The following is a 27,181-nucleotide window of genomic DNA, read 5'->3' as shown; positions in this document are numbered from 1 at the left end:
ACAGTTAATATCCTAGTAAAATGCATTGCTAATAAGCAATTAGTTAATAGTGAGAATGGGAGCCTAAACTTCAGTGTTACCAAAATCTGTTTGGAGAATTGTGAACTTGACTGGAATTGGTTTCGACTGAAACTTTGGGATTGTCTCAAACTAAATGGACAATACATTTTCTCAATTCACTTAACACATTGGCAGGTGTGGCACGAAGTTAATTTTAGACCCTGAGTTTATATGCAGGGACTGGAAGCAAGTGACAAATGGCTTCATTAACTTGAGCGGTGTGTAGCTGCCTTGTACAGGTCTCTCTATGTGCGAATCTTCTCTCAGGACTAATCCTTCCTGTCAATATGAGGATCCAGGTTATGCTTATAATATATTATAGGGATCCTGCTCCGTCCTCTTCATGTTGTCCCTCCATCTGCTCTCTCACTGGAGGAAAGTAAGAGTATTCACATTTTTCATCATGATCTTTACATTGCTGACCGCTGAGATGATCTTCACTGTTTGATTAGCAAATGTGGGTTGAAAACAACTCAATTTGGGTTGTTTTCAACCCATGGGCTGGGTAAATATAGGACAGAACACGTGTTGGGTTAATTTTACCCATCATACTGGGTTGATTAATTTTTACTATAGTACTAGCTGTCTTTAATTATTTTACTTCATACATGAATTAATGTAGATTAACTCTAAACGTTTTAAAAAAAATTTAAATACTCCACACAACCACTGGTTTGCATGATAATTCCTTTATTTTTTTATCATATTTTACAGTATAGCGTATTTAATATAGTTTTAAATACATATTGCCTACATTTAAGCTTGTTTAACAAATATTAGAAGTAAAAATTAAACATTTAGAAGTAATTCAAGTGTAATGGACCAGTTGTCCCGTTTCCACCGTAACGGCGTTGGATCTCGTGCCGGAGCTTTTATCATATTTAGCGGGAAAACTTCTAACTTCAGACGCCGCCCTGCGTATCACTCATATCCGAAATATGCTGTGACTCCATAACCTGTCCATAAACAATCAGTGTACATTTCTGAGTACATAATTCAACTTTCTAAGCATTTATATATAGTTTTTGAATAAATTTTATGCAAGGGATCAGGCGTTTCCATCACACCCCTGTATGTTGTTTTGCATAAAATTAAACGATATACAGAACAATAACGAATTTATAGATACAAAAAATGTACACACACCTGCATTTTACTGAAGACGCACCAATTTGATGGAGCTGCACTTCTCTCTCCTGAAGAAGTCACAAAAAGCCTGCAATAAATAACTCAATCCCTGGGTTGTTACGTCTGACCCAGGATCTGGGTAACACGGAAACTACCCAAAACACTGGGTTGTTACGTCTGACCAAGGATCTGGGTAACACGGAAACTACCCAAAAATTGGGTTGTTTACCCAAAAGGCTTAACCCAGATTGAGGTAGAACAAAATAACCCAAGATTTTTTAGAGTGTGAGGAAAATAGCGTCTGAAAAAGCTCCCCACCCCCACCACGTAACACAGATCCATCAATTTGCAAGCTTCTCTCATTGGATAAGAGCTCTCATACACGCAGCACTCGTTTCAAAGCATTCAGACAGCCGTTGTAAACATGCTTACCGTTTGTTGTTTTGGTTTTGCAGCCAGGCATAAGTGATGAAAACCATTCACATTTTGCAAGAAGTCTCTAAGGGAAAGTGGTTTGGCTGACCGTAACTGTGGACTGTGTGTGTTTGGTTTTTTTTTTCCCTCTGAGATTCAGGCCTCCCTGATTATTATCTAGTTTTTCCACAACATGGCGACTATAGATCCACTGTAGGATTAATCTACAACCAGGCATATAAAAATCAGTTGCTAATGTGCACAATGCGTATATAAGCCGCCACAGGCGTTTGCCTTGAAAATCAGTGGGGAGGAATGTTATTATTCTAACAATCAGCTCTCATTTTGTGATGTTTCCTTGATTTATCAACACATCACAACAGCCCTGCATACAAATGCACTGAAATATGACAATGTCCCCAATGGGGTTGTCACAATACCTCAGTCATTTCCTATGAAACCATTGAGCGTCGCAATACGAAGGCTTTATTTTGATAACCCAAAATGCACTAACATCAAATTGAGCTGGAAAGATGGGAAAACTGAAAGGTTTAGTCGTCGCTGTTGTTCATTTAAAATGTTTTATTGCATATTTTTATTTAAACCTTTGGTGCGGCAAAGAATAGCACTTTGTTCATGTGATTTCTTCAATAATACCATTTGAAAACAGTGGCACTGCCAGTATTTTGAGGATTCGGTGTCACAACAAAATGTAGCTTTAGGACTCAATACGCAAGTAGTCACATGATGCATTTGAGACACGTGACACCAGGTGTAATCTGCATGTTGTGAATACCAGATGTGAGCAGAATTGAGATGGGAAACTCGTCCATGCAAAAGGTTAAGAATGGTTTTCCACACTTGCATTTACAGTCAAACATTATTCAGACACCAGATATAATTTTTGATATTTTTTTACTAGTGGGTGAAGGACACTATAGTTCGTTTATGTAAGTGAGGATAGCAAAATAAAGTAAACTCTGACATATTATACCCAAATATTCTTCATACAGTGACTACCAATAAAATGTACACACATTTGGGACCAAAAATTATTCAGACACTTTGACATGAGCATGTTTTGCTGACATGTTTAGTTTTTAATTGCTAATGCTCTTTTTACACCACAGACTGAACAAAATGAAGCATTGCTTGGTAATTTGTTGACCTAAATTGGTATTATCTAATTGTGTAGTTAAATTTAACATCTGACAGATATTCAACCTAATTCATGTGTGAGACAGTCTAACAGAAGGATGGACAAAACCAGTTCTTCTCATATTTTATTACTATTTTCTAAACTATAGCGAATAAACCATGATAATGTGAGAAATGTTGAAGGTGTCTGAATACATTTTGGTTTGACTGTATGTCCACACATGTTCATTAGTGCTCCGGTCCTCCTCCTCCTCCCCGTTTCTCTCTCGCTTCGCTCAGAAACACGTGCCCCTGCTCATGCGTTGCTAGGCAACAAGACGTGTGCATATCACGTATGTATGCGTGTCAGCTATGATCTTTTCCCAGTTCTCTGGTTGTCTCTGAGATAGTCGGATCTATTTCTGCATGTGAAACAGAGGAGGGAGGAGTATAAGCGATGGAGAGAGAGATAAAGACATGTCTCTGGTTGGAGAATAACATGTCCGGATAGAGGGAGAGTGTTGAGTCAGAGTCTGTGTACACTTTCACCTCGCCGTCAGAAATGAGCGAGTGATTTCGAAGTTGCCTCAATTGGTGGCCCGCATTGAATCTGTGCACTTTTGTCACATTTTCCATGTTGATTGTCTGTGGAATTCTTTGGAATGCGTTTAATGACCAAAATTGTAGTTTTGTGGATTTCCAGTCCGTTTCCATGAGAGCATCTCCTCCTCCAATCCCACCGACTTTTAATAGCAATAAAGTGGTGCAGGTTTGAAACCAGAACCCTGGAGACCAATTCCTTCGAGAATGTCCTATTGGGTTTTTATAATTGGGTTTTTCGATTTATGTGTTCAATAAAGCCTGTGGTAAACATAACTTGACGTAACGTTAATTACACACACCCATAGCGAATTTTGAAGCAGTTATTTTTAGGGATGCAGAGATATGAAAATGCTGTCCGATAACCAATAATTCTTTATATTTGAAAGCCGATAATCGATATATTGGCTGATAAATTAAAATTTTTATATCATTTTTGAGAGCCTGATTACAAAAACAAAAGTCTCACTATTAAAAGCCACGTCCCAAGCACACAATTATAATGATCTCATTACTTTATGTAGCTGCACATGTTGCACTTAACTGGATTTTCCTTTTTCAAAGTGATTCTAATCATATTTCAAGCAATTCCTTATTTATCAGCTTTAATATATCGGCTGAATTTCTTATCGGGCCGATAACATTAAAAATTAACATATATATCGGCCGATACCGATAACATTGAAAATGAACACATATCATAACTTGTAAACATAACTTGACTATACTTTGACGTTTTTTCTAAAATGTAGACGGCACACACTCACACCCCAAACTGCCTTATCTAGTTACTTGCGTACGTTTTCAAACACGATATATCGGCTACCATATCGGCCGATATATGTTAATTTTCAATGTTATCGGCATTGGCCGATGCCGATATATCGTGTTTGAAAACGTACGTAAGTAACTAGATGAGGCAGTTTGGGGTGTGAGTGTGTGCCGTTGTGTCAAGTTATGTTTACCACAGGCTTTATTGAACACATAAATCGAAAAACCCAATTATAAAAACATTTGAGAAAAAACTACGTCAAATACATCCGGAAACTAAGATCTTAACGACAAACTGTCAAGTTAAAAGTTCGGTTTAACTTTAGGAAATTGACAAATATATCACTACTGTATACTAAACTGTACTTAGTAGTATTAATAATAATATTTCGAAGGAATATCATACAACCAAGATATTGTTTCATCCTTGTTTACAATTTATACAGTTCTTTTGTGCGGCATCTTATTTGTAAAGTAAAAATGTTGTCAATTAATTGCTATATTTTCATTTGTTTACATTTTAAAAGGTTGATTAAAATGTTAATGTTTGTATAAAATTGCATTAAATCATTTAAAAAAAAGAATCCCCCCCCAAAAATTTAATGGAAACTTTAATGGAAATTTAGGGGGAAAATAAAATGGATTTCATGGGGCCCTAAATTAAATGTATTTAATTGTGAATATTTAAAGTTTACATTGATTCTCAAGGTCTAACAAATACGTGGAAAGCATTTCCTTCCCCATTAATGGTAAATTAATCGTGATCAAATATCTTATGATATGGGACAAAATATTGTGATAATATTTTTGGCCATATCTCCGAGCCCTACTTTAAATAAGGTAATGTTAATCAGTGCTGAAGTTACTATTATTGCTAACAGAAAGCAGGATCAAATTAGCCTGTGTAAACTCAACCTTTTATTTAGGATATGATTCAAAATGCAATTAAAAGCATGAGGCTTTTTTACAGGCGGTGCTTCCATTTGGGCTTCTTCGTTAGCAACTACACGTCTCCCAGAATACCACTGCTATTCCTTCACCACTATAGCACTTTCGTCTATTTTCATTTATTTATTTATTTAGTGAAAACAGCACGACAGACGCATACATACATACAGCCTCCTCACGTCACTGTGGAATAATAAAGGGAAACTGCAGGAAGAAAAGTGTGGCCTGCCGCCTCTCTTCTCCTCTTGTTTGTCTTCTTTCCTCTCGGCACAAAAGCCTCTAATCAAATGAATTGGTGTGGGTCAGGGTCTGCTCCGCCATCCCATCCCACCGTTGCCTGGAAACGGCAGTGGGCCCGGCTGCCCTCAGCGCTGCTTTATTTGCACACCAAACAGGGCTCGGCGTGGCGGCTGCTCTTATATGAAATGTAAATAGGCTGTTACAGCACCAGAGCTCAGAGCGAACGCGCCACGCCTCGGAGATCCGTTCATTAAACTGCTCTCAGCAACACCTGGGAACCATCAAGGCCCTCGTCATACCCCACCATAGACTGTAAAAAAAAGATGGACGACGCATCTTCTATCTCTTCCATTTGTAGAAACGTAAAGCCGCCAAATCCAAATATGTAGTGAATGTGAAGTGGAGCCGCGATATCAAGGTCCCGCACACACTCACACACACTCTCGCAGAAACGGTTAGTACAGTTTACTGCAGAATGACTCATGTCGGTGTGAAATAGTTATTGCAATGTAGCTCTGCAATGCAATCTCTAAGCTTTGCTTAGAGAAGCTGTCAATCATGACGTCACATTCCCGAAAACATCTTTGGAAAAAATTAATTTGAAGTGTAATTTTGTTGTTTAGTTTCCCTCGCGTCCCATTAGACTACATGGGGAGGCAGGGTTTATGAGCTATACTGGGACCAGCCACCGGGGGGTGATCGAGACGGGGTTTATGAGCTATACTGGGACCAGCCACCGGGGGGCGATCGAGACTCTGGGTTTATGAGCTATACTGGGACCAGCCACCGGGGGGCGATTGAGACGCTTTGGCTTCACTTTTCAGGACTTGTGCGACACGCTTGTACCCGACACATGTCCGTGTTCCCGATGCAACTACACTGGTGCAAAAAATGCATGTGCTGGTCGAGTTTGGTGAAGTCGAGCTTAAGGTGCTGTCAAAATCCACTCATTCCAATTAGCGCTGTCACATAATAATTCGAATTTTGAATATTCGTGGAATTTTTGTTTAAAAAAAACTGCACATTCAAATGCAAAACCGTGTCATAATGATGGTGTAACTGATGCAGTTTGTTTTGTTAGCTTTTCCAGTATGCATCAGGTGTGGCTGCGTTGTTCATTTGAAAAATGTCGGGAAAAGGCTTCCTGCTGACAAAAACCCTCTGAGTTGGTGGCAATAATCGTGCAACGACATACTTGCCCAAACCTGAGCGTGTGTTTTCATCAGCTGGAAACAAGCGCTCGGCACTCGCGGAAGATCAAGTTGAGCGTCTGGTGTTTTTGACGAACAATATGTAGATGTAGAGAGTAGAAGTGAGTGTTTCTGAATGTCAGTTTGCCCTTTTGTGTTCATGTAGTAACGTTACATTACGCTTGGCGTGTTTTCTCAGGTTACTGATGCACTTACACAGTGTTATGCACTATTTTTTCTTTGCATGCACATTAAGGAAATTATATTTTATTTAAGAACAATTGTTTCAAAAGTTAATGCACTTTAAAATTTAAATTTCAATAAAAGATGCGATGCTTGATTTGGTTTATTTTTGCTTATTGCACTCGCTTGCACTCTCTTGTGGACATAGGAGACAATACAGTACTTTTTCCCTCTAATATTAAGTATTGCCTTTAGAATTCGAATATAATTTGAATTTTGCTATTATTTAAGAAATAAATTCGAATTTAGCTTTTCAGCCATTTTGAATCCTCAGGGAGAATAAACTCACTATGCAGATTAGGTTTGTTCAAATTGGTAATGCGAACCAACAGAAAGCTGATTGGTTTGAAAATGTCTTCTGCTAGCAGTGATGCATCTCAATGCTATTGACAGTGAACCTTTTTCCACGTGAAATTTCACTAAGTCTTTCTGTGGTTGAAACACTGATTGAGCGATTACATGAGACATGATACGGATCTTTCTATACGAAATATCTTTCAACATTTTTTTCATGTTCATTCATGTTTATTTCGTTCTGTAACGTAGTAAAGAGGAAGGAATTTATCATGTTAACTTCACTTGTTTGAATTTTGTGGGGGAAAAAAGACAGAATTTTAAAGCTGAGATTTTGTTTAATATCAGAAGTAACAAAGCACAAAGCTTATTGTGATTTATTAGACATTCATGATGAAACCTGAAAAGTGACACACAGTCTCTGTTCAGCTTTCTCTTCATAAATAAATAAATGCAGAATCTAGCCTATACGCTTTTCCCATAAGTTTGTGAGTAAAAATGAAAATGTGAACAAAAACAGCCTATTAAATCCCCTTATTATCATAAAAATTATGGGTAATTATAGATTATGACGGAACTTTATGACCCTGTCCGTCAAAATGATGGACAATCCTGATGTCTAATGCGACCTTTACAGCTGATTGGTCTGTTGTTTGTGAATGTTTCTGAGATGAGGACGACCTCGAGCAGTTGTGATGTCACTGTAGACACCAGGAAAGAGGCCAGAGCTCATGTGATGCGCGCACACACACACACACACACACACACACTCATTTCCACGCTGACTCGATGCAGTGCGGCTCTTTTCCGCTGACAGACAGATGCACTAAACACCAGTGAACGTGATGACATCGCCCGACGTTACCATGGTGCAGAACTGGGGCATTGTGGGCCCTTTTATCTCAGCAGGAGGAACCGTTTCCAAAGCAGCCCATAATGCTCATACTGTGCAGCAGCGATTGTGTGAGGAATGAGGAAGAACTGGACTGAGGCAACACACTGCGATGGCCCCTGTGTGACCGCAGAGGGAGGATCACTATTGATCGATGCGTGGAGAAATATTAGTTTGAGCGGAGAGTTCAGGTGCAGAGGCATTTCGTCTCAGTGTCTCTCCAAACATGCTGACAGGAAATGGCTGGAAATGCTGTTATGATTATATGTGCTGACTAAACTATAATGTGGCCAGTGGTCGAGCGATACTGGTTTTTTGATGGCCAATGCCGATATCTTTAGAGATCAGGGTTGCCGATATAAAGCCTACATATAATTTACATTTATTTTAATTATTTTTAAAAAAATACATCTTTAAAATAAACATATCTAAAAAAAAAAAAAATATATATATATATATATATATATATATATATATATATATATATATATATATATATATATTAATAAATATTTGTCTCATTTATTTCTCATTTTTTTATTAATAAAAATGTATATCTCATTTTTTCCCCAAATTTTAAAGACCATATCTATGTATCAGAAATGGGCTGACTGTCTTTATAAGATTAAGACAAAATTCCCAAAATTATCACTGTAATGTCACAGTAATAATTCGATGCATGAGACGTGATCTCAGACGTGAGAATACTGACTCGTTTGAGCATAAAAACATGCAGTGAACCTGCTTTGCATTTAGTCTTTTCTGGCAGCTCCTGTAGATCTGGCGATACTGCATTTGTGCCAGCATGTGTCATGCAGCAAACATATGTACTTAAAGCCCTTATGTATGATGCATTATAAAGGTATTCATAATGTACAAATAATGCATAAAATCTTTTCATAAATAATTGTAACCAAAGTTAAAATGCATTATAATATTGGCAGATTCTGAAATTGGTTATATATCATGTGTTTTAGTGTATTGTACTTTCTAAAGGTGTGTTCAATGATTAGATACGTTTTATAATGTATTATTACAGTTATTCATGAGAATATACAATGCATTATAAGGTGCATTTCAAGGCATAATTAATGCATTAAAAATACTTTTATAATGCATCTCATAAAATCTAACCATTAATAAGAAGTAATACAAAAAATTGCTTAAATTAAGCATTTATTGAACAACACAAGCCTCTCCAATCAGTGCACTTGTGTATGTATAATATAATTATGTATGCGTTAAATATTAAATACACATACAGGTCATCAAAAATCTATACTGTCAAATAAACTTTTAGATGATTGCGCCCGCCTATTAATCGGCCTAATTTGCAGCACAATCGGCCGATGCCGATTCATTAAAAATGCCAAAAAATCAGCCGGCCGATCAATCGGTCGACCTCTAAAAAACACTTTTATAATGCATTATACATAAAGGCTTTAAGTAAAGTGTTAGTGTTTTTTAGTCTTATTTTTCTCTGAAAGAACAGCCATGTTATGTTGGTTTGTTTTCCTATCTGAATCTGTGTAGTTTGCACATGTGCTTGTGACGGGCCGGTGGAAGCAGGAGATTAGAGGGAGCTTTGTGTTCCCGGCGGAGCAAAGGCAGGACTGCCCCGTCAGCAGGCTCGCTGTCTAACCACTGACCCAGGGTCAGCCTCGGCAAACCGAGAGGGCCAACATTCCTCCCAGACTAATCCCATGACCCAGAGCCAGCCATCCACTAACAAGGCCTATCTATCAGCCCATCATCTATAGCTGGAAAAATGCAGCGGTTGAGTCTGTATGTGGAGCCTGCGATCTCTCCAATAAAGACTAGTGTTGTTGTGGTACGAAAATTTCGATACCATGTTTCATATCACATTGCACCTGGTCAGGACATGTCAACTTTTTGTGCTCTATATATAGGGACCTGTGAAATCGGTTTTATTTTTTCCCAAATTTCTTTTTTTCCGTGTAATTTTTTTGGACTGGTTAAATTCTAGTAATCAAAAAGCATGTCTAATTAATTGAAATCATGAAATGTGTACAATTTAACCACAATCTATCAAAGGTTTAACAAAAATTTACAATGAAATGTTTAACTTTTTTTCTCAAATTCTGTTTTCTGTTTTAAGTTTTCTGGACACTATTTTAATGGTTTAATTAATTTAATTTCTAAGAAATTATCAAAAAAAATTTGTCAAACAAAATGCTGCGCAAAAAAAAAAACGTTGAAATAATAATGTTTTATTAATGTTAGTTTTATTACATTGAGATGTAGCTAAATTCTACTCTACAACAGTAGTATATTTCTGTCATACTTTCCCCAAGTTAAACTGGGCTTTTATTTTGAAGGGTTGCCATGAAGACCTTTGAGTTTTTATGAAATGATGATAGTTTTTCTCAAATGAAGCAGTAAAATGCTGATGAAGTGATTCTCAGAGTGGCTCTGGAGCTGAAGTTCATGCATTCATGTCCTCATATAGGCTGAAAACGCCGTGAGCGAAACGGTGCATCTGCGCCATTCGTTCACACAGAGACAGGATTTTTTGCTGTTTAATGTTCTCAGACACCAATCTATAGTGCAATTTAATTTAAGTGTAGTGACCTGCTTTTTATTTCTTCATCAAAAATGTTGCAAATTCCGTTTTTATGAGTGTTTTTTGCATCACGGAAATCATAGGGCTCTATATATACAGTCTTGAAAACTGAGGTCTGCTTTGGTGAAAGTTCTTGAACAATCAGCCAGGATTCAGACGAATGCGAGACCGCTGCAGGGAATATGTCCAAACTTGCACACACACTGTGTTCTCGCTGCTGTTGTGTGTTTGTGCAGAAGGAAATGGATGCAGGGAGAAGTCAGCATTAGGCCTTGTGTCGTCTGCTCCACCTACAGTAGAGTACAGTGCTAAAAGTAGACCTCATATGTGATGAATTACAGCTGGCTGCAGGCAACAACAACAACAAAAAAAACCCGCTTTGTCTGACACAAGCACCCACACTGATGGCAGATGCGCAGCAGCTTTTGATTGGGCTGGAAAGCAGAGGAAATGAGCCGTGTTTCTGGAATGGATGTTATTGTGTTTCTTCTCTGGGTGCCGTTCCTCTGTGTGTTTCTTTTCCTGCAGAGACGCTTGCAGAACACACACACACGTTCACAAGCAGGGTGCACAAAAAACACACATTCCTTAAGCAGACGCATTATGCTTCATGTACGTTCATGTACGGACTGATTTTGAAGATTTCCATCAGCCTGTTGAACTGTGAATCTCACAGCTGAGCTAACATATAAAAGCAGTTGAATGGCCTGTGGTGGTTTTGATCATTGTTTGGACATGTTTTGTTCTAGAACACATGCACATGTTTGTGTGCCTCTTCCACACCACATTTGTTTTTCCCCATTTGAGCCTGACCTTTCGACCACTTCGAGGTGTGGGAGACAACAGAAGAGCAGTATTGTGTGTATGCGCGTGTGGTGCGTTAGCTGGAGATATAAATAGCTGTCTTTGAATAGAGAGATGGCTGTGGTGAGTGCCAGTTTTCCAGGCAATGGGCAGTCACACAAAACTAAAACATACATTATGGAAGGAGAATTATAGTGTACAACTGCCCTCACGATACGCTTTTTGTTCAGCATACACAAATATCTGTTGATCCAAGCATCATTACCCATACGCATTAGACTGACGCGTGCGCACAAAATTAAAGCTACAATATGTAATATGAATGAAAATTGTGAGGTAACGCAGCGCTGTTTCACTTGGTCTATACACTATCACACTAAACTGCATTTGAGTGTGTTAAAGTTATAATGTTATTCTGTGTGTTAGTTTGTCTGTATGAGACTAGCAGTGAGCTAGATCAACATTAGAATAACACACTGATCATATTCTAACATTTCATCATGTTGAGGTATATAACATTGATTAGTTTTATGTACATTTGCTCACCTGTACATTTGCACTCTGTCAAGTCGAAGTTAGCCACGGACGCTAGCTCTCGGCATCTCGAAAACGCCACGCCGATATTGATCCTCGTTTTAGTTCTCCTTTTGTCCCAAAGTCTGCTTGCCATGATCCATAATGTTTGAATGAAACAACAACAGCGTGAGCGCGCCGCTAGACGTAACGCAGTTGTCCACGTCTGTCGCCATGGTTACTATAGCAGTTCGAGCGGAAACCAGGTATAACGCGGATATTACGTCATTGACATGCGACAAGTGAACAGGGACGAGACATTATTTAAAATTGGAATTTCTCTGAAATTAGAAATCTTTGGGAACTTTTGGGATAATTTAAGTACACAACTGCAGGAAATATATCACACTGTGCACGTGATTTTTGGATATTTTATTGCAAAATTCTTACATATTGTAGCTTTTCTCGGCGAGTATCCTCGTAAACACAGTCAGTTATGTGTTGTAAACAACTGAGAAAGAAAACAGATGCGTATCATTATATTGGATCTGTGCATTCGTCTTAAAGGGACAGCAGCCTAATAAACCTGCAGCTGTTTGTGGCACCAATGGTGATCAAACTACAAAAGAGAAAGAGACAAAATGACTTCATTTCATTTAGGCAGTGGAGACTGTTATTTTACATTTGATTATTAAATTGCTGTACCTGATTATAGATAGATTTTCCTGAAAACATAAAGCTCTGCTTATTTCAATGCAATTATCCATGTTTGCAATTTGTTTCTAATTTTCTATGCAGATTCACTCTACAAAACCACCCCAGTTATTCATTATTTTCAATTAGAGCTATTCAAATCATCTGGTGAAATTGTTTTTATAACAAAATATCGCAATGTTACGTTTTTTTCCCCCAATATTGTGCAGCCCTAATACACATCTGGGTTAAACTCCTCCAGATCTCCGTCGAGGGTGATTAAGTCACTCGTCATGTGCACTTTCACAACATTTGGGTGTGATTGCATAATTTCACGTGACGTTTCTTGCAAATTGAATGTGTATTATAGAGATTGTTTGTTTCCTAAGTGAACCCACATGCTTGATTTAAAATTGCAACAGGGCATCTTCGATCTACAGCCGTGCTCTGGGAACGTTCGGTATAGAAATTGCTCCCAAATGAGTAGAAAAAGATGACTCTGCTCCATTATAGACATTAAACCAATGCATTTGTTCAAAATACCATATTGTCAAAGCCTTGATGCAAAAACTTTGCATCGATATGGGTTGTCTGCGCACTATTTGCAATGCTCTAACGAATTGATTTCTCCCCTGTAATCTCGTGCAGCAGCCGTCTCCTCCCTGCAGTGCTAATGAATTGCAGTGCTCTTGCGCTTTAGTGTTTTATATCTTTATCTTATCGGTTTGCCGGGAGCTCTGATCTGTGTGTACGTGACTGTGTCCGGTTTGCGGTTTTGTTTATAAGCTTCTGAACCACCATGCTTGATTTATGGATTGTAAACAAGAGGAAAGAAACAGGTTTTTTTTCTTTTTTTTTTCAGAAATGTTCTGAATTATATTGGGATTTTTTAAGGTTTTACTTAAATTTGCAAATACCTGGGGGTGTATGGAAATGCAGTCAAAGCCTCTCAGTCAAAATCTTAGCTGGTGTTTGTAATTGTTTTCTTGTTTCACTGGATCAAATGCATTCTGGGGAACGATCCAGATTCTGGAACAGTGTTGGTGTTGCATTTAAAACGTATATTGAATGTGTCATTTATCCTTATGGGGGAAAAAAGATTTAGTTTGATTAACAGTTTTCTACAACTGATTGCAGATCAGTGTCATCAGATGAACTGGTCTACATTATCCTCACGATGGAAGACATAAATGATGCCATTTGTTGGCAGTAGGGCTGTCAAGTATACAACGTTTTGACTAATTGTGGTGTTGACTGATTTTATATAAATTGGAATGTTCCAAAAAAAAATTTTTTTTATGATGAAACATTTTAAATGTGGGAATAAATTTCCTTTATAAAGATTTAGTGTATTCATTTAAATCTTTCATTCAGAATGTTTTTTTGAGCATAGAGAAATATAATTTTATAAGAAAATAGTACCATATTGAAAATAGATGTATAAAATAGTAATTTATGCCTGTAATTATTATTATTATTAATTTCTCTAGTGATTTTAACACATTTTTGTGCGTCTTTTTCACATCTTTGAGTTTCTGTGTGTAATTAACAATGGTTATTTTAATATGCCCCACATTCAAAATCTGAGAGATGCTGTCATCTCCTCTGCCATAGCAAGTCATTAGATTTATATGGTAATTTAATAACGCCAGAAATGTTTATTATACAAATGAGAAGTGAAAATAAAATGCAAGCAAATGCCCATTATGATGGTAATCTGAAGTGTGCTGTAATCAGGTGATTTTATATTAATAGTGACACACTTTCTGACGACTGTTGAGGTTTTACTACTGTTTACATCCATCTAAAAGCCCTATGTAGAACATTAACAGATGTTATTCAGTTCTTCAGAAACTGTTATTGTGCTTATGAGATCTGTATCCTAAATGATATTTGTTTTAAAAGTTATATTGCATTAAATGGCTTTGCAAATAAGCAAAAAATGTGGGGGAAAAATAGAGAACATTGTGTGTTGAGTTAAAGGTGCAGTGTGTGCGATTTTTAGCGCCATATAGTGGTGAGGTTGTGAAGTGCACCCAACAGAAGTTACGGTGGCCGACAGGAAGTGATGTCGTCGTCTGAGACAGCAGAGAGTAGCCAGTTAAACAATGAGGTTTCTTTACAAAGATAAATAAATAAGAAATAAATGTTTACTGTATTATTCAGTAAAATTATGTTATTGCGAATATTATTGTTACTTGTTCATCATTGTGTCAGTGTTTTATTCGCTGACTTTAGCTCGCTTCTTTACACCCAGAGCAACATAGTGACGAAACGCGTTTGTCCGCTCAGGGCCACCGTAGAAACATGTCGATGTAAGCGGACCCGCGGTGTGTGTAGAGAGAAATGCTCATTCTAAGCTAATAAAAACATAACACTTCATTATGTAAGGTCTTTATACACCACTGAAAACATAGTTATGAATATGATATTGCATTTCTGTCTACAGATCCTCCTGAATATTACACAATGCACCTTTAAAGGAGCTTGACAGTGAAGTGCTAATGCGTGCTTCTCTTCTCTCTGTCTCACAGACGGTCGATGACGATGCGATGGAAGCGTGAATGAGGTTTGGCGTGGCAATAGCTGAACGATGCCCAAGGGTGGGGGTGCTAAAACCCCCCAGCTGGAGGACTTCCCACTCAACACCGACATGGTGGAAAAGCAGGGTGGGAAGAAGGTGAGGAAAATTGCTTTTATATCCACACACACACACACACACACACTCTCTCTGTCTGCTGGTATAACCTCCTATAACCTCTCTAAGCTGATAAGTAGCAACCCATTGAATAAGGTTTATCCTAAGTCATGTCGTAAGAGCTGCATATTCACATTGCTGTGCGATATTGGAAAAAAATGATATCTCTATTTTCTGGGATTTTCTCGATAACGATATTTTGTTGTGTGTGTTTATTGTGTTGGTATCTTGGCAGGTTTAGGACTGCTGTGGAAATCTGACTCCTGAAGTTTTTAATATTCTTTATGGTCTGTGTTGTGGTCAGAAATTATCTTTTTCAATAGGTTTAAATTAATTTTTTGTTTTACCTCGTATTGGCATTTTTACCTTTATAAAGCCACCTAATTAAATGGACACATCATCTTTTGTGTCAAATTCTTACCTTTAATCAATAAATTAAGTTAGAATAATAAGACACAATAGGGCTGTTACCAATCAAATGAAATCAGTATCAACAAAATTCATCTTTGTAATGCGGAGGAAACACAGAATCTGCATCTGAAGTGGCATTTAGATGCGTTTACACACAGTTTAATGCAGATCAGAGGGACATGAATGCGTTTAACCTGCTGTTACACATGCATAATGTTTGATGATTTAATCATAAAACGTTGAATACTGATATAAAGATACTTTAAATGTGAAACTAAAATTAATAAGTTAAGTCAATGTTAATGAGTGAGTCATTGAATCAAGGTATTTTTGCCCCCTTATCTTGAATATTGAGGGTATTATTAATGCATTTAATAGGCTAAATCACGCTGTGTACGCGTGCGCTCTCTAGATGTGTTTTTGTGAGAGACATGCTCGATAATGTCAGATTGCACATCATTAAAATGACAATCACGATATTATCGTAGACGATAGCATTTGATTTTGTTTTTCAGAAAATCTGACGGAATTTGTGTAAATCGTGCTGTTTCTCTGCATACTTTAGTGTGTCCCGAGTCTGCCTGATTTCATAACTCGACAGCTATAATATAACGCACCGCCTTTTACCCTCACATAGGCAAAACTGTGAGAATATGGCAATCCTTAGTTAAGAGGTTTAACCATCTTGAGGTTGTTCAACATGGAGATTAATGAGATTCATTGGCGTCCATCCCAGGATTCATTAATGCAGACAAAACACAAAGACCGACATGAAAACAGCACTCAGTATACAAAAAAGAGGAATTAATAAGTGTGGTAGAAGGTTGTTTTCCACTGCATTTTGAAGGAAATTCAGTATGGCATTGTGTACATACAATTGAGGCGCTTTTTCTTTTCATGAGTGTTTTTGAATCCGAGGGTCAGTGTTTTGGTGCAAGACGAGCCAGAGTTGGTGAAGAGTTTAAGGCCCAGATGGTGTGTGTGTGTGTATGTACATCATTCTGTGTAGTATTGCATCAGACTCTGCGAAGGGGAGGGAACGAGCGTGTGAGCGAGGAAGAGTGAAAGCATTGCTAGGAAACCAGTAAGTAAACAGGGCTGATCACACAGATGGTTTTAGAGGAAAGCAGTGAAACTGTTTTTTTGCTTGATTTAGCTTTAGTTTCTCTATGTGCTGCAACTCTGCTCTCATCTTTTTCTCTCACTGTCTTAGGCTCACTGTGAGGGGGCAGAGTGTGTGTGTGTGTGAGATTTATGAGGACAGAAATTTGTATAATGACATGGGTATTACAACGTGATTTATGAGGACATTTCCTGAGTCCTCGTATTTAAAATGGCTAATACTAAATACTAATACTAAACAGTGTTTTATTAAAAATTAAAAAATGCATAAAGTTTTCTGTGATGGGTTGTGTGTGTGTGTGTGTGTGTGTGTGTGTGTGTGTGAGTGAGTGAGAGAGATGTGTAGATTTAGGGGTAGGGTTAGTGTGTGTGTGTGTGTGTGTGTGAGAGAGATGGGTAGGTTTAGGGGTAGGGTTAGTGTGTGTGATTAGGGTTAGAGGTGTGTGTGTGATGGGTAGGGTTAGTGTGTGTGTGTGATGGGTAGGTTTAGGGGTAGGGTTAGTGTGTGTGTGTGTGATGGGTAGGGTTAGTGTGTGATGGGTAGGGTTAGTGTGTGTGTGTGTGATGGGTAGGGTTAGTGTGTGTGTGTGTGTGATGGGTAGGGTTAGTGTGTGTGTGTGTGTGTGATGGGTAGGTTTAGGGTTCGGGTTAGTGTGTGTGTGTGTGATGGGTAGGGTTAGTGTGTGTGTGTGTGATGGGTAGGTTTAGGGTTCGGGTTAGTGTGTGTGTGTGTGTGATGGGTAGGGTTAGTGTGTGTGTGTGATGGGTAGGTTTAGGGTTCGGTTTAGTGTGTGTGATGGGTAGGGTTAGTGTGTGTGTGTGTGTGTGTGTGTGTGTGTGTGTGTGTGTGTGATGGGTAGGTTTGGGTTAGTGTGTGTGTGTGATGGGTAGGTTTAGAGGTAGGGTTAATGTGTGTGATGGGTAGGTTTAGGGGTCGGGTTAGTGTGTGTGTGTGTGTGATGGATAGGTTTAGGGGTAGGGTTAGTGTGTGTGTGTATGTGTGTGATGGGTAGGTTTAGGGGTCGGGTTAGTGTGTGTGTGTATGTGTGTGATGGGTAGGTTTAGGGGTCGGGTTAGTGTTTGTGTGAGATGGGTAGGTTTAGAGGTAGGGTTAGTGTGTGTGTGTGTGAGAGAGATTTGTAGGTTTGTGTGTGTGTGATGGGTAGGTTTAGGGGTAGGGTTAGTGTGTGTGTGAGAGATGGGTAGGTTTAGGGGTGTGTGATGGGTAGGTTTAGGGCTCGGGTTAGTGTGTGTGTGTGTGTGTGTGTGTGTTAGTGTTGTCACGGTACCAAAATGTCAGTATTCGGTACCGATACCAGTGAAAATCCACGGTTCTCGGTACCAATTTCGGTACCAAAGCTTAATTTAGATTAAATTTACATAATTATATTAAAGTGTATATCACAGTTACAAAGATGGAAACTGTAGTATTAAAAACACTTTACAATAAGTTTCCATTTGTTAGATAACATTAGATAAAATGACCTAACAAAAAAACAATAGTTATATACTGTCGCAATTATTCTCCTTTAGGGGTTAATTTAAAAATACATTTTTAAAATCAAAAGTTAACATTATTTCTGTTAACATTATTTAATGCACAATGAATGAAGTGAACAAACATGACCAATCAAGTGTTTGTATTAAATAACATTCACAAACATTAATTAATGTTGTAAAAATATATTGTTCACTCAATGTGTTGATGTTAGATAACGCATTAAGTGATGTTAATGAATGGTATCTTATTGTAGCATTACCAAACTATACAGGAGATAAAATATGTTTTATTTGACTTGACTATACTTTTATTTAATCCAAAACTGCATTCATATTTAACTTTAAAAGGGCTTTTTAAACCTGCTAAGAGTTATCCAGCCAAGAATAAGACTAGAACTGCTTTTCTGACAGACTGATATTAATGACGGCTTTTTATTTCTCATCTCCATAAATATATCTAGTAGTAAAGCTAATGCAAGGGCTAGAAATCAATTAATAGGCCTATGTCACACTTCCTCGTCGTCATGGAGAGCGCAGTTCGCACAAGCGTTTGTACTCCCGTGGCGTCTGTCGTTGCTATGCATCCATGAACGCGCATGGAAAAACGAGCGCGCCGCTTCTATTATGAGCGCGCTTGCCGCGTGCCATTTGAAATAACGTATCTGCACGCGCAAAAACATCAGCACCACATCAGCAGCAGCACCGCCGATCGCCATCAGCGCTTTTATGAAGAGGACGCAACTGCACGCGCTTCGGGCATGCACGCGCATCAAGTACCGGGTCTGAGAAAACCTGGTACCGTGACGTTTAAAAAAAAAATAGTACCGACTTGGTACCGAAGTACCGGGTCTTTTGACAACACTAGTGTGTGTGTGTCTGTGTAGGGTTAGGGGAACAGAATACACTGTCTGTACAGTATAAAACCATTACGCCTGTGTAATGTCCTCTCAAGTATAGCAAAACGAACGTGTGTGTGTAATGGGTAGGTTTAGGGGTCAGGTTTGTGTGTGTGTGTGTGTGTGTGAGTGATGGGTAGGTTTAGGGGTCGGGTTAGTGTGTGTGATGGGTAGGTTTAGGGCTTTGGTTAGTGTGTGTGTAGGGTTAGGGGAACAGAATATACTGTCTGTACAGTATGAAACCATTACGCCTATGTAATGTCCTCTCAAGTATAGCAAAACGAATGTGTGTGTGTGTGTGTGTGTGCACGTGGATGACATCATAGTCTCATGACAGTGGGGTGTGTGTGCTGGGCGGAGACGCTCTCGCAGCAGAAACGGCTCGACGCTGCGTTCAGCTTTAGCTTCATCACTGCACTAAGAGCTCTTTAATTAGCCTTCATTAGCACTGCCAGTAGCAGACAGAGACCCAGCTGCTCCAGTCCCACTTCCTCTCAACAATCACACACATTTACGGATTATTTGTACAACCACATGTGGTCTTATGAAGAGAACTGGTTAAAATCTTCATTTCTTTTCCATTGCGTGCACGTGTTTTTTTCTTTTTTTCTTTTTTTTTAATACTTTCAGTTACAAAGTTCAGGGACTCTCAACTAGGGTTTGCTATCGTTCCAACAAGATAAAAAAAAATGTAGATGATATTCACATTTATTCTAAGTCTTATTGCAAAACATTTAATTGTAGCTGAATACCATGAACAAAAATGAACAGGTTAAAGATCGCTTTCACAAGGAGCTTTTGCCTGTGGTTTAAAAATACTGTAGCAAAAACAACTAGCCTAACTAATATAATTTCTAGTAACACTTTATTTTGTTACGCGTTATTACATGTACTTACTATAGTAATAACAGTAAATTATGCATAATTACAAGTAACTAACCCTAAACCGTAACTATAGTATTAATTAATATTATTCAGTACTACTTCATCTTAAAATAAAGTGTAACCTAAATTTCAAGCATTATTAAAGACAAGTAAACACGTTTTCTTAGTCTGTTATGTCTTAGGTGAACAAACAGTTGACAGTTTTTACGAGGATATTTTGACATTTTTGTATTTGTCCGTTCAAGTGCAAAATCACATGTAAGAGAACACTATCGCGCACTATATAGTTTGAGAGGCGGCTTTGTGCGCACGTTTTGGATGTGTGTGCAGCACAGAAAACAGCGTGCAAGTCTACTTGCACTTAAACGGTTTAAAAGTAATATTAAAATGCACACAAAGAAATCGATCAGAGAAATCGAAGCGCGCTCGTCTTTATCAAATACCATTTTTGGTATTTATCATTTCTAAAATGAAACCAGTTCTCGATACCCAGCCCTTCTCTTAACTCCATTTAATACATTTTACCATGTGAAATCCATTCAATGCTTGTCCCCCCCCCCATCAGCATGGAAAATTGGCCTAGCTGTAAAGTACTAAGAAACCACAGGCAGAATGAAGCTACTCTGTACGTGTCGTGTCTCTCAAGTATGGCTGATGTGCATGTTTGTAGTCTAGGAGTTTTTGCAGAATGTGCTGTATTTGAGATCTGAATATCGAATGGCTTTAATGGTGGGCTTTTGGCAGGACTGTGTGTGTGTGTGTGTGTGTGTGTGTGTGTGCAGCTTTGAAGATGGTGGGGGTTTCTGATGGCTTCCAGTTGTTGATGTGAAAGGTCTGGAACTGTTTCAAACCCCTCCTCAAATTTCTTACCTCGTGTTCACTGAGTATTTATCACACAGAACATCTCCTGTGTTGCTTCAAGTCACATTAGGAAAGCTTTTATAGACACACACGTATGGTTCCCTTATCTCAGCACTTTTAACGGTGAAAGTTATCTAATTTTAATCGTTTAACTGGGCAGCAAAGAACATAGATTTTTTCCATATATATATATATAAAATCATCATCTGTTTAAAATGTAAAATGTGGTAGCTGTCCAACTTTTGAACTTATTTACAGCATTTTGAACATACTTTTTTCCGTTATACAAGTATATAAACAATTTTTAACCCTAAAATCCTGATGTTGGGGAAAAGTTCCATAGTCATATATATCCAATAAAGATGTACACAATAATGTATAAAAACTAGTGCTGGGTAACGATTAAACGCATCCAAAATGAAAGTTTGTTTACACATAATATATGTGTGTGTGTACTGTGTATAATTATTTTGTGTATATATAAACACACACACATACATGTATATATTTAAGAAATGTATATAATGTGTGTGTATATATATATATATATATATATATATATACATAATTTACACATTTTTCTTAAATATATACATGCGTATGTGTGTATTTATATATGCACAAAATAATTATACACAATACACACACACATATAAGGTAAACACAAACTTTTATTATTTTGGACGCAATTAATCATTGCCCAGCTCTAATAAAAGCGTACATAGTTGTATCTTCTACATTTCTTCTTTTAGACGGTAATATTTGAGCACTTGCTGTTTCCTATTAAACTTACACTATTTCCCATGATCCCCTAGGATAAAGACAAAGGCTCGTCAAACAAGACTCCTAAATTGGACCGCAGCGATGGTGTGAAAGAGATGAAAGAGAAAGCTCCTAAGAGGAAGCTGCCCTTCACCGTCGGAGCCAATGGAGATCAGAAAGATTCGGACTCTGGTAAGGGGGCGGGGCCAGTTTGTTGCAAAGAACTATGGGTAACAGGAAGTGTGTGTGTGTGTGTGTGTGGGCTACTGTTGTTGTTTTTCCTCAGTACTGTGTGCTGGAATGACAGAAGTGCTGATGAAGAAATCATTAGTCCAGTAATTGGAAATGTATTGGATATGACATGCTGAGAAGGGTGAGATTTCATACTCTTTGTTTATGGGGATTTGTTGATCATAATACTATAGTATTTACTCTGATCCAAACTGAATGTGAAATGTTGCACATTTATGCTGCATTTTATTTTTTAAACATGATTGCAGGGTAAAATGATTTTTATTAGTTTAACTTTTCCATTTGTTCTGTTGTGTGTTGTTTAACAGTGTTTTGACTGTATTTTTGGGTTCTGTGGTTGATTGAGTCTCTAAGCTTTTAGCGAGCCGTTGGCAGAACACCCCCCCCCCCCCACCCCCCTTTGAGACGTGGCTGTGAGGCGTGAAGCCTTGCCCATTTTCTCTCTCATCACACAATGCCTGAAGTGCTCATTGTAATGCTAATAGGGGGTGTAGTCACGTCCGTTCTTTGATTGGCCTGTCTCAATGTTTCTCTCTCTTTCTCTGACCGTTTCCAACACTTATTTAGCCGTAAACATTGGAGTGTGGTTTGCATTTGTTTAATCTATTAATACCCCGTTCAGTTTTCATCAGAGACTCAAATCCACACTTTTAGGCCGTGCAAACCTGCATGTTTTTATGCTGCATCATTGTCTGTTCCTGATGGAATACGTCCAGCTCTTGGCTTTGTTCCTCGTGCACGTTCACCGGGACTTTCTGATGTAGTTGAGCTGGTCTCTCCATGGTCTCCTCCCCCAGTTGGACGGTTTCCAGCACAGGACTAGTTAGACCTTTGTTCTGTTACCGCAGTGAGCTCATACAAACACCCTTTCGGCTGCTTCTGAAAGTTGGACGCACATTTAACGTTTTAATGGGTGCTTTTTAATCATGAAGTGTTAGCAGCAGTTGCTACGAAAGCCATTATAAACTCAGTCCTGGCCGGAATGAAATGGAAAGGAAGATGTTGCTGATGGAGACGGAGTTTTATTTTTCTAAGCTTCTGTGAGCTAGAGTTGGTTCCTCAAAGAAAACAAACCTAAGAATAGCACGAGAACAGCTGATATGGGAAGGAAACTGGATGCACTGATTTTGAAATGTTTTAGTCACTAACTATTTAACATGATTGATAACTGATATGATTATAAATCTATACTGTTTTTGTAGGTTATAAAACAACCAAACTTGATGTTTAATTTGCACTGTGAAAACTTACATATAAATAAACATTTTAATGGTTTATAACAGTTAAACTCCTAGAGAAAAGATGCACTGTTGATATGGGAAGGAAATTGGATGCACTGATTTTAGAAATCTTGGCCATTGCTTAAAGGAATAGTTCACTTAAAAATGAAAATGCTGTCATCATTTACTCACCCTAAAGTTGTTTCAAACCTGTTTGAGTTTTTTCTTCTGCTGAACACAAAGGAAGATATTTTGAAGAATGTCGGTATTCAAACAGTTGATGGACCCCATTGACTTCCATAGTAGGGGAAAAAATACCATAGAAGTCAATGGGGCCCAAAATATCTTCCTTTGTGTTCAGCAGAAGAAAAATCCAAACAGGTTTGAAACAACTTTAGGGTGAGTAAATGATGACAGAAGTTTAGTTTTTAAGTGAACTAATTATTTAATATGACTGAAAACTGATATGATTATAAATCTATACTGTTTTTGTAGTTTAATAAACCACCAAACGTAGTGCGTAATTTGCACTGTGTAAACTTAAATATAAAATAAACATTTTAATGTTTTTCTGGGTTCGTACAAGGTGCTTAAAGTACTTGAAGTGCTTGAATTTGAAATTTAAGTCCTCAAACCCTTGAAAATAGTGATATTTATGAAAAGGTACTTAAAGTGCATGCTTAAATTATTGAAATACAATATATGTGATTAGTGTTTAATTTTGATAAAACAATCTTTTCACACAAAATCAACAGTCCAACCCGTCTGATATTGATATAGAGTCATTTCTCATGGCTATGAGCGTGATATTGCTCATATAAATATCCAAGTATATGATACAGCTTTCATTCTTCAGCTCAATCATATATTCATGGGAGAAAATATCAGTTTGAATAAGAAAAGCGATATCTTTATCATCCGTATCCTTTCAATGGTTAAAGTTACCGCAGTCATTGCTTGTGCTGCACTTTATTCATACCATTTTGTTTTATTAGTTTATTTTTATTGATCTGTTTACCTTTTTTTAGAATTTGAAAGATAATAAAGATATTGTTTGATGAGTGAGATCTCTGATTGTAGTCCTTGAAAACCAAAAAAGTAGTGCTTAAAGTCCTGGAACTTAATTTTGCAGTATTATAAACCCGGGGTTCGTACAGACCGTTTTTTACTTGTATCTGTTCTGTCTCTGGCAGGGCTAGTGAATAGTTATGGCGCGACTGAGATCATTATTGTATTGAAGTCAAGGTAAAACGCAGCCAGCTTCACTCGTCACCCTTTCTGTCCTCCATTTTCTGGACGATTCCATTTAAAAATACATAATTTATCCAGCTGATATTTTTACATCTCTCTCGCGGGCTCTCGGTGTGCGTTCTGCATTGAGGGAGACCGTCTCTGCCACTTATCCATAGAGCTGGAGAAACCCACAAGGCCCAAGAGCACTCAGAATACTTCTCTCATCTCACGGTCTTCTTGCCTCCATCTTCTTGTGTTTGCTCATTACCGCTCCTGCGCTTTCTCAGGCCGCAGACATCTTTGCTGCATTATGTATTAGACGCAGAACTTGGCATGGAAGTGAAATGCAGTGCATCTGCATGATGCATTTAGCTTGCAAATAACGATGCATTTCCATTTTACAGAGTCCGAAAGGCTTGTGAGGCGCTTTTTGCTCTCGGCTGGGTATCGATTCAGATGTTCCAATTCGATTCTAAATACGATTTTCGATTAGACTCAATGAATATAGATTTAATACAAATCCTATATTTATTTTTAAAAAAGAACAGTAAACATAAGTTTACAAGTGGTTAATTAATAAAAAGAAATTAAGAGCCATAAACCTGTATATTAAACTCTTTTTTGCTGCAATTATGTATTAGACACATTTGCACGATGCATTTAGCTTGCAAATAACGATGCATTTCCAAAGGATATTACAGAGACCGAAAGGCTTATGAGGTGCTTTTTTTGGGATGTGCACGGCATGATGTGATATCTTTGGGCAGACGGTGGACGAGAGCATGTTGTGGATGTAAGGGTGAAGGGAGTGGGTTGGCTGATAAGAGACAGTAATATTTGCTGCCCACGCCTTGCTAACGCTGGCAGGCATGTGCGCTGGTACACTTGCACACGCGATTGGTCTCTGGCTAACATGCACACACGCTCGCATTTAAAACGAGAAGAGATTCGCTGCTGTCTAGCAGATCGGACCAGTGATGTTCTCTGGCCTTCACACGGCCAAGCGTTACTCATGTCCCTGCAGGGAGGAATGTTTTTTATAGTATTTCATTTAATGTCATGCAGAGCTCTTATGAAATATTCACCAGTCAAGTCACCTTCATTTATATAGCACTTTTAACGATATAGATTGTTTCAAAGCAGCTTTACAGTGATGATAGGAAATTACAGTAACAGAGATTGTTTGGCTTTACAGCAGCTCTAGAATAAAGTTATTGTCCAGCTAAAGTTAGTTTTGGATTGATTCACTTCCGTTGCAAAGATCTTTAGTTATTGACTTAGGGCCGAACAGAAAACAGAAAACTTTTAATGGGTTCTGGCCGTTCATTTGCATGACAACAGTGTTTGGTGGCTCGAGAACGCAAACTTTGAAACAGGCTCCAAGGTGCAAGTTGTGAAAAATTTCCATCTCCGCGTAAACTTCAAAAATGTGAATCTGTGAAAACGGTTGATGGCGTGCACATGCATATTATGTGTTTAGTAATCTTTCTTTACAAATTGACATCGCCAAATGACTTGTCTGGCCGGTATAATACAGAATTTGTGGTCGTTTACGCGGATCCATGCACAAATCACTATACGGTGAAATCACTATTGTTCATCGTATTTATCAGATCAGCTGGTGCCTGAATTGTGTCCGCGTCTGTTTTGCCTGTGTTTGATTACCGCGTCTCCTAGCTTTCTGAAGAGGTGAAGCATGTGTTCACACTGTCTCTGTGCTTGAGAAGCTCAGATAAAGAAGTCTAATACACTAACAATCCCTGAGCAAAAGCATCAAGTGCTCCGAGCAAGAGTTCGTTCATCATTGTGGCTGATGAAACCGATCCCGCCACTCTTTTTAACCCCCTTGTTTCGGCCTTTTCTCAAGGCCGCGGGAGCATGGGCTTGTGTTTTGCTACGCACGTCATTCCACTAAGCGTTGTTTGTTTTCTTCTTATTTACTTAAATCCAGATATTTGATTTCCAAAACAAAACAAAATGTAAGGAACAAATTATACAAAACGAAACAACTTCAAACAAACGTATGAAGTGCGTAGCAAAACACAAGCCCACGCCATGCTTCCGCGGCCTTGAGAAAAGGCCGAAACGAGTCATATATCGTCTCAGACCCACATCTCATTCTCATTTCCACGCCCTTCATGATGTATCCCATTTTCAATATTTTCTTTCTTAATTAACAGATTAAATTAAAACAAAACAAACCAATAATTTCATCAAATTGAAACAAAAATATGACCCCCCCCCCAAAAAAAAAAACTCCCCCATAATGTCCTTTCATCCGCTGTGCATAAAGTATTGAGACAACATCCTGCGGGCACTTCCTGTCTCTTCTGCCTTCATTTCCTGTTTCCACTGGGCAGAGAGTTCTGCCTTACAGTTTTGGTGATCGACAGTGGAGGCATTGTGTAAAGTTGGGTTCTTACTAAGGCAAGCATCACTTGTTAATATTGCTGTTTTGCACAAACCCTTAACCATGAGTTTTAAAATTCAGTGCAGAACTCGTTTTTGTGTAATCTCATTCAGCGTTAGAGAGGTGTGGTTTTACCTGCACTTTTCTGAGCAATTTGAGTGAGCTCATTAGATTTGCTAGTAATAAACCACCCAGAAAATTCAATGCTTAATGTTTGATTTATATTTACACATTCACCATTGAAAATCCCCCTTGTTTGTTGTGCTGTGGTCCCTGTAACCCTCAGTCCCTGACCTAGATTTCCTCCAGTCTCAGAGGACACACACTACATTACACCAAGAAATGCTTGTAGCAGGTTTGCATTTGCTTAATATAGTCAATCAAACTGAAAACAATGGCCTGAACCATCTTTACTCATCA

At 38.2% G+C, this 27,181-nt stretch overlaps 1 protein-coding gene across 2 annotated transcripts in view; it reads left to right on the top strand.

Annotated features, from left to right (window-relative positions):
* The window catches only part of ankrd11 (ankyrin repeat domain 11), a 145,426-nt gene that overhangs the window by 98,928 nt on the left and 19,317 nt on the right, over positions 1 to 27,181 (top strand). For both annotated transcript variants that reach the window (XM_084107543.1, XM_084107542.1), the window contains exons 3-4: positions 15,046 to 15,191; positions 21,700 to 21,838. In XM_084107543.1, coding sequence (XP_083963669.1) covers positions 15,105 to 15,191; positions 21,700 to 21,838 — 226 coding nt within the window. In that variant the 5' untranslated portion in view covers positions 15,046 to 15,104. The remainder of the gene's footprint in view (positions 1 to 15,045; positions 15,192 to 21,699; positions 21,839 to 27,181) is intronic.

This window comes from Abramis brama, assembly GCF_963993115.1.
Source record: "Abramis brama genome assembly, chromosome: 3".
Classification (NCBI taxonomy): domain Eukaryota; kingdom Metazoa; phylum Chordata; class Actinopteri; order Cypriniformes; family Leuciscidae; genus Abramis; species Abramis brama.
This window is presented reverse-complemented; position numbering and strand designations above follow the sequence as displayed.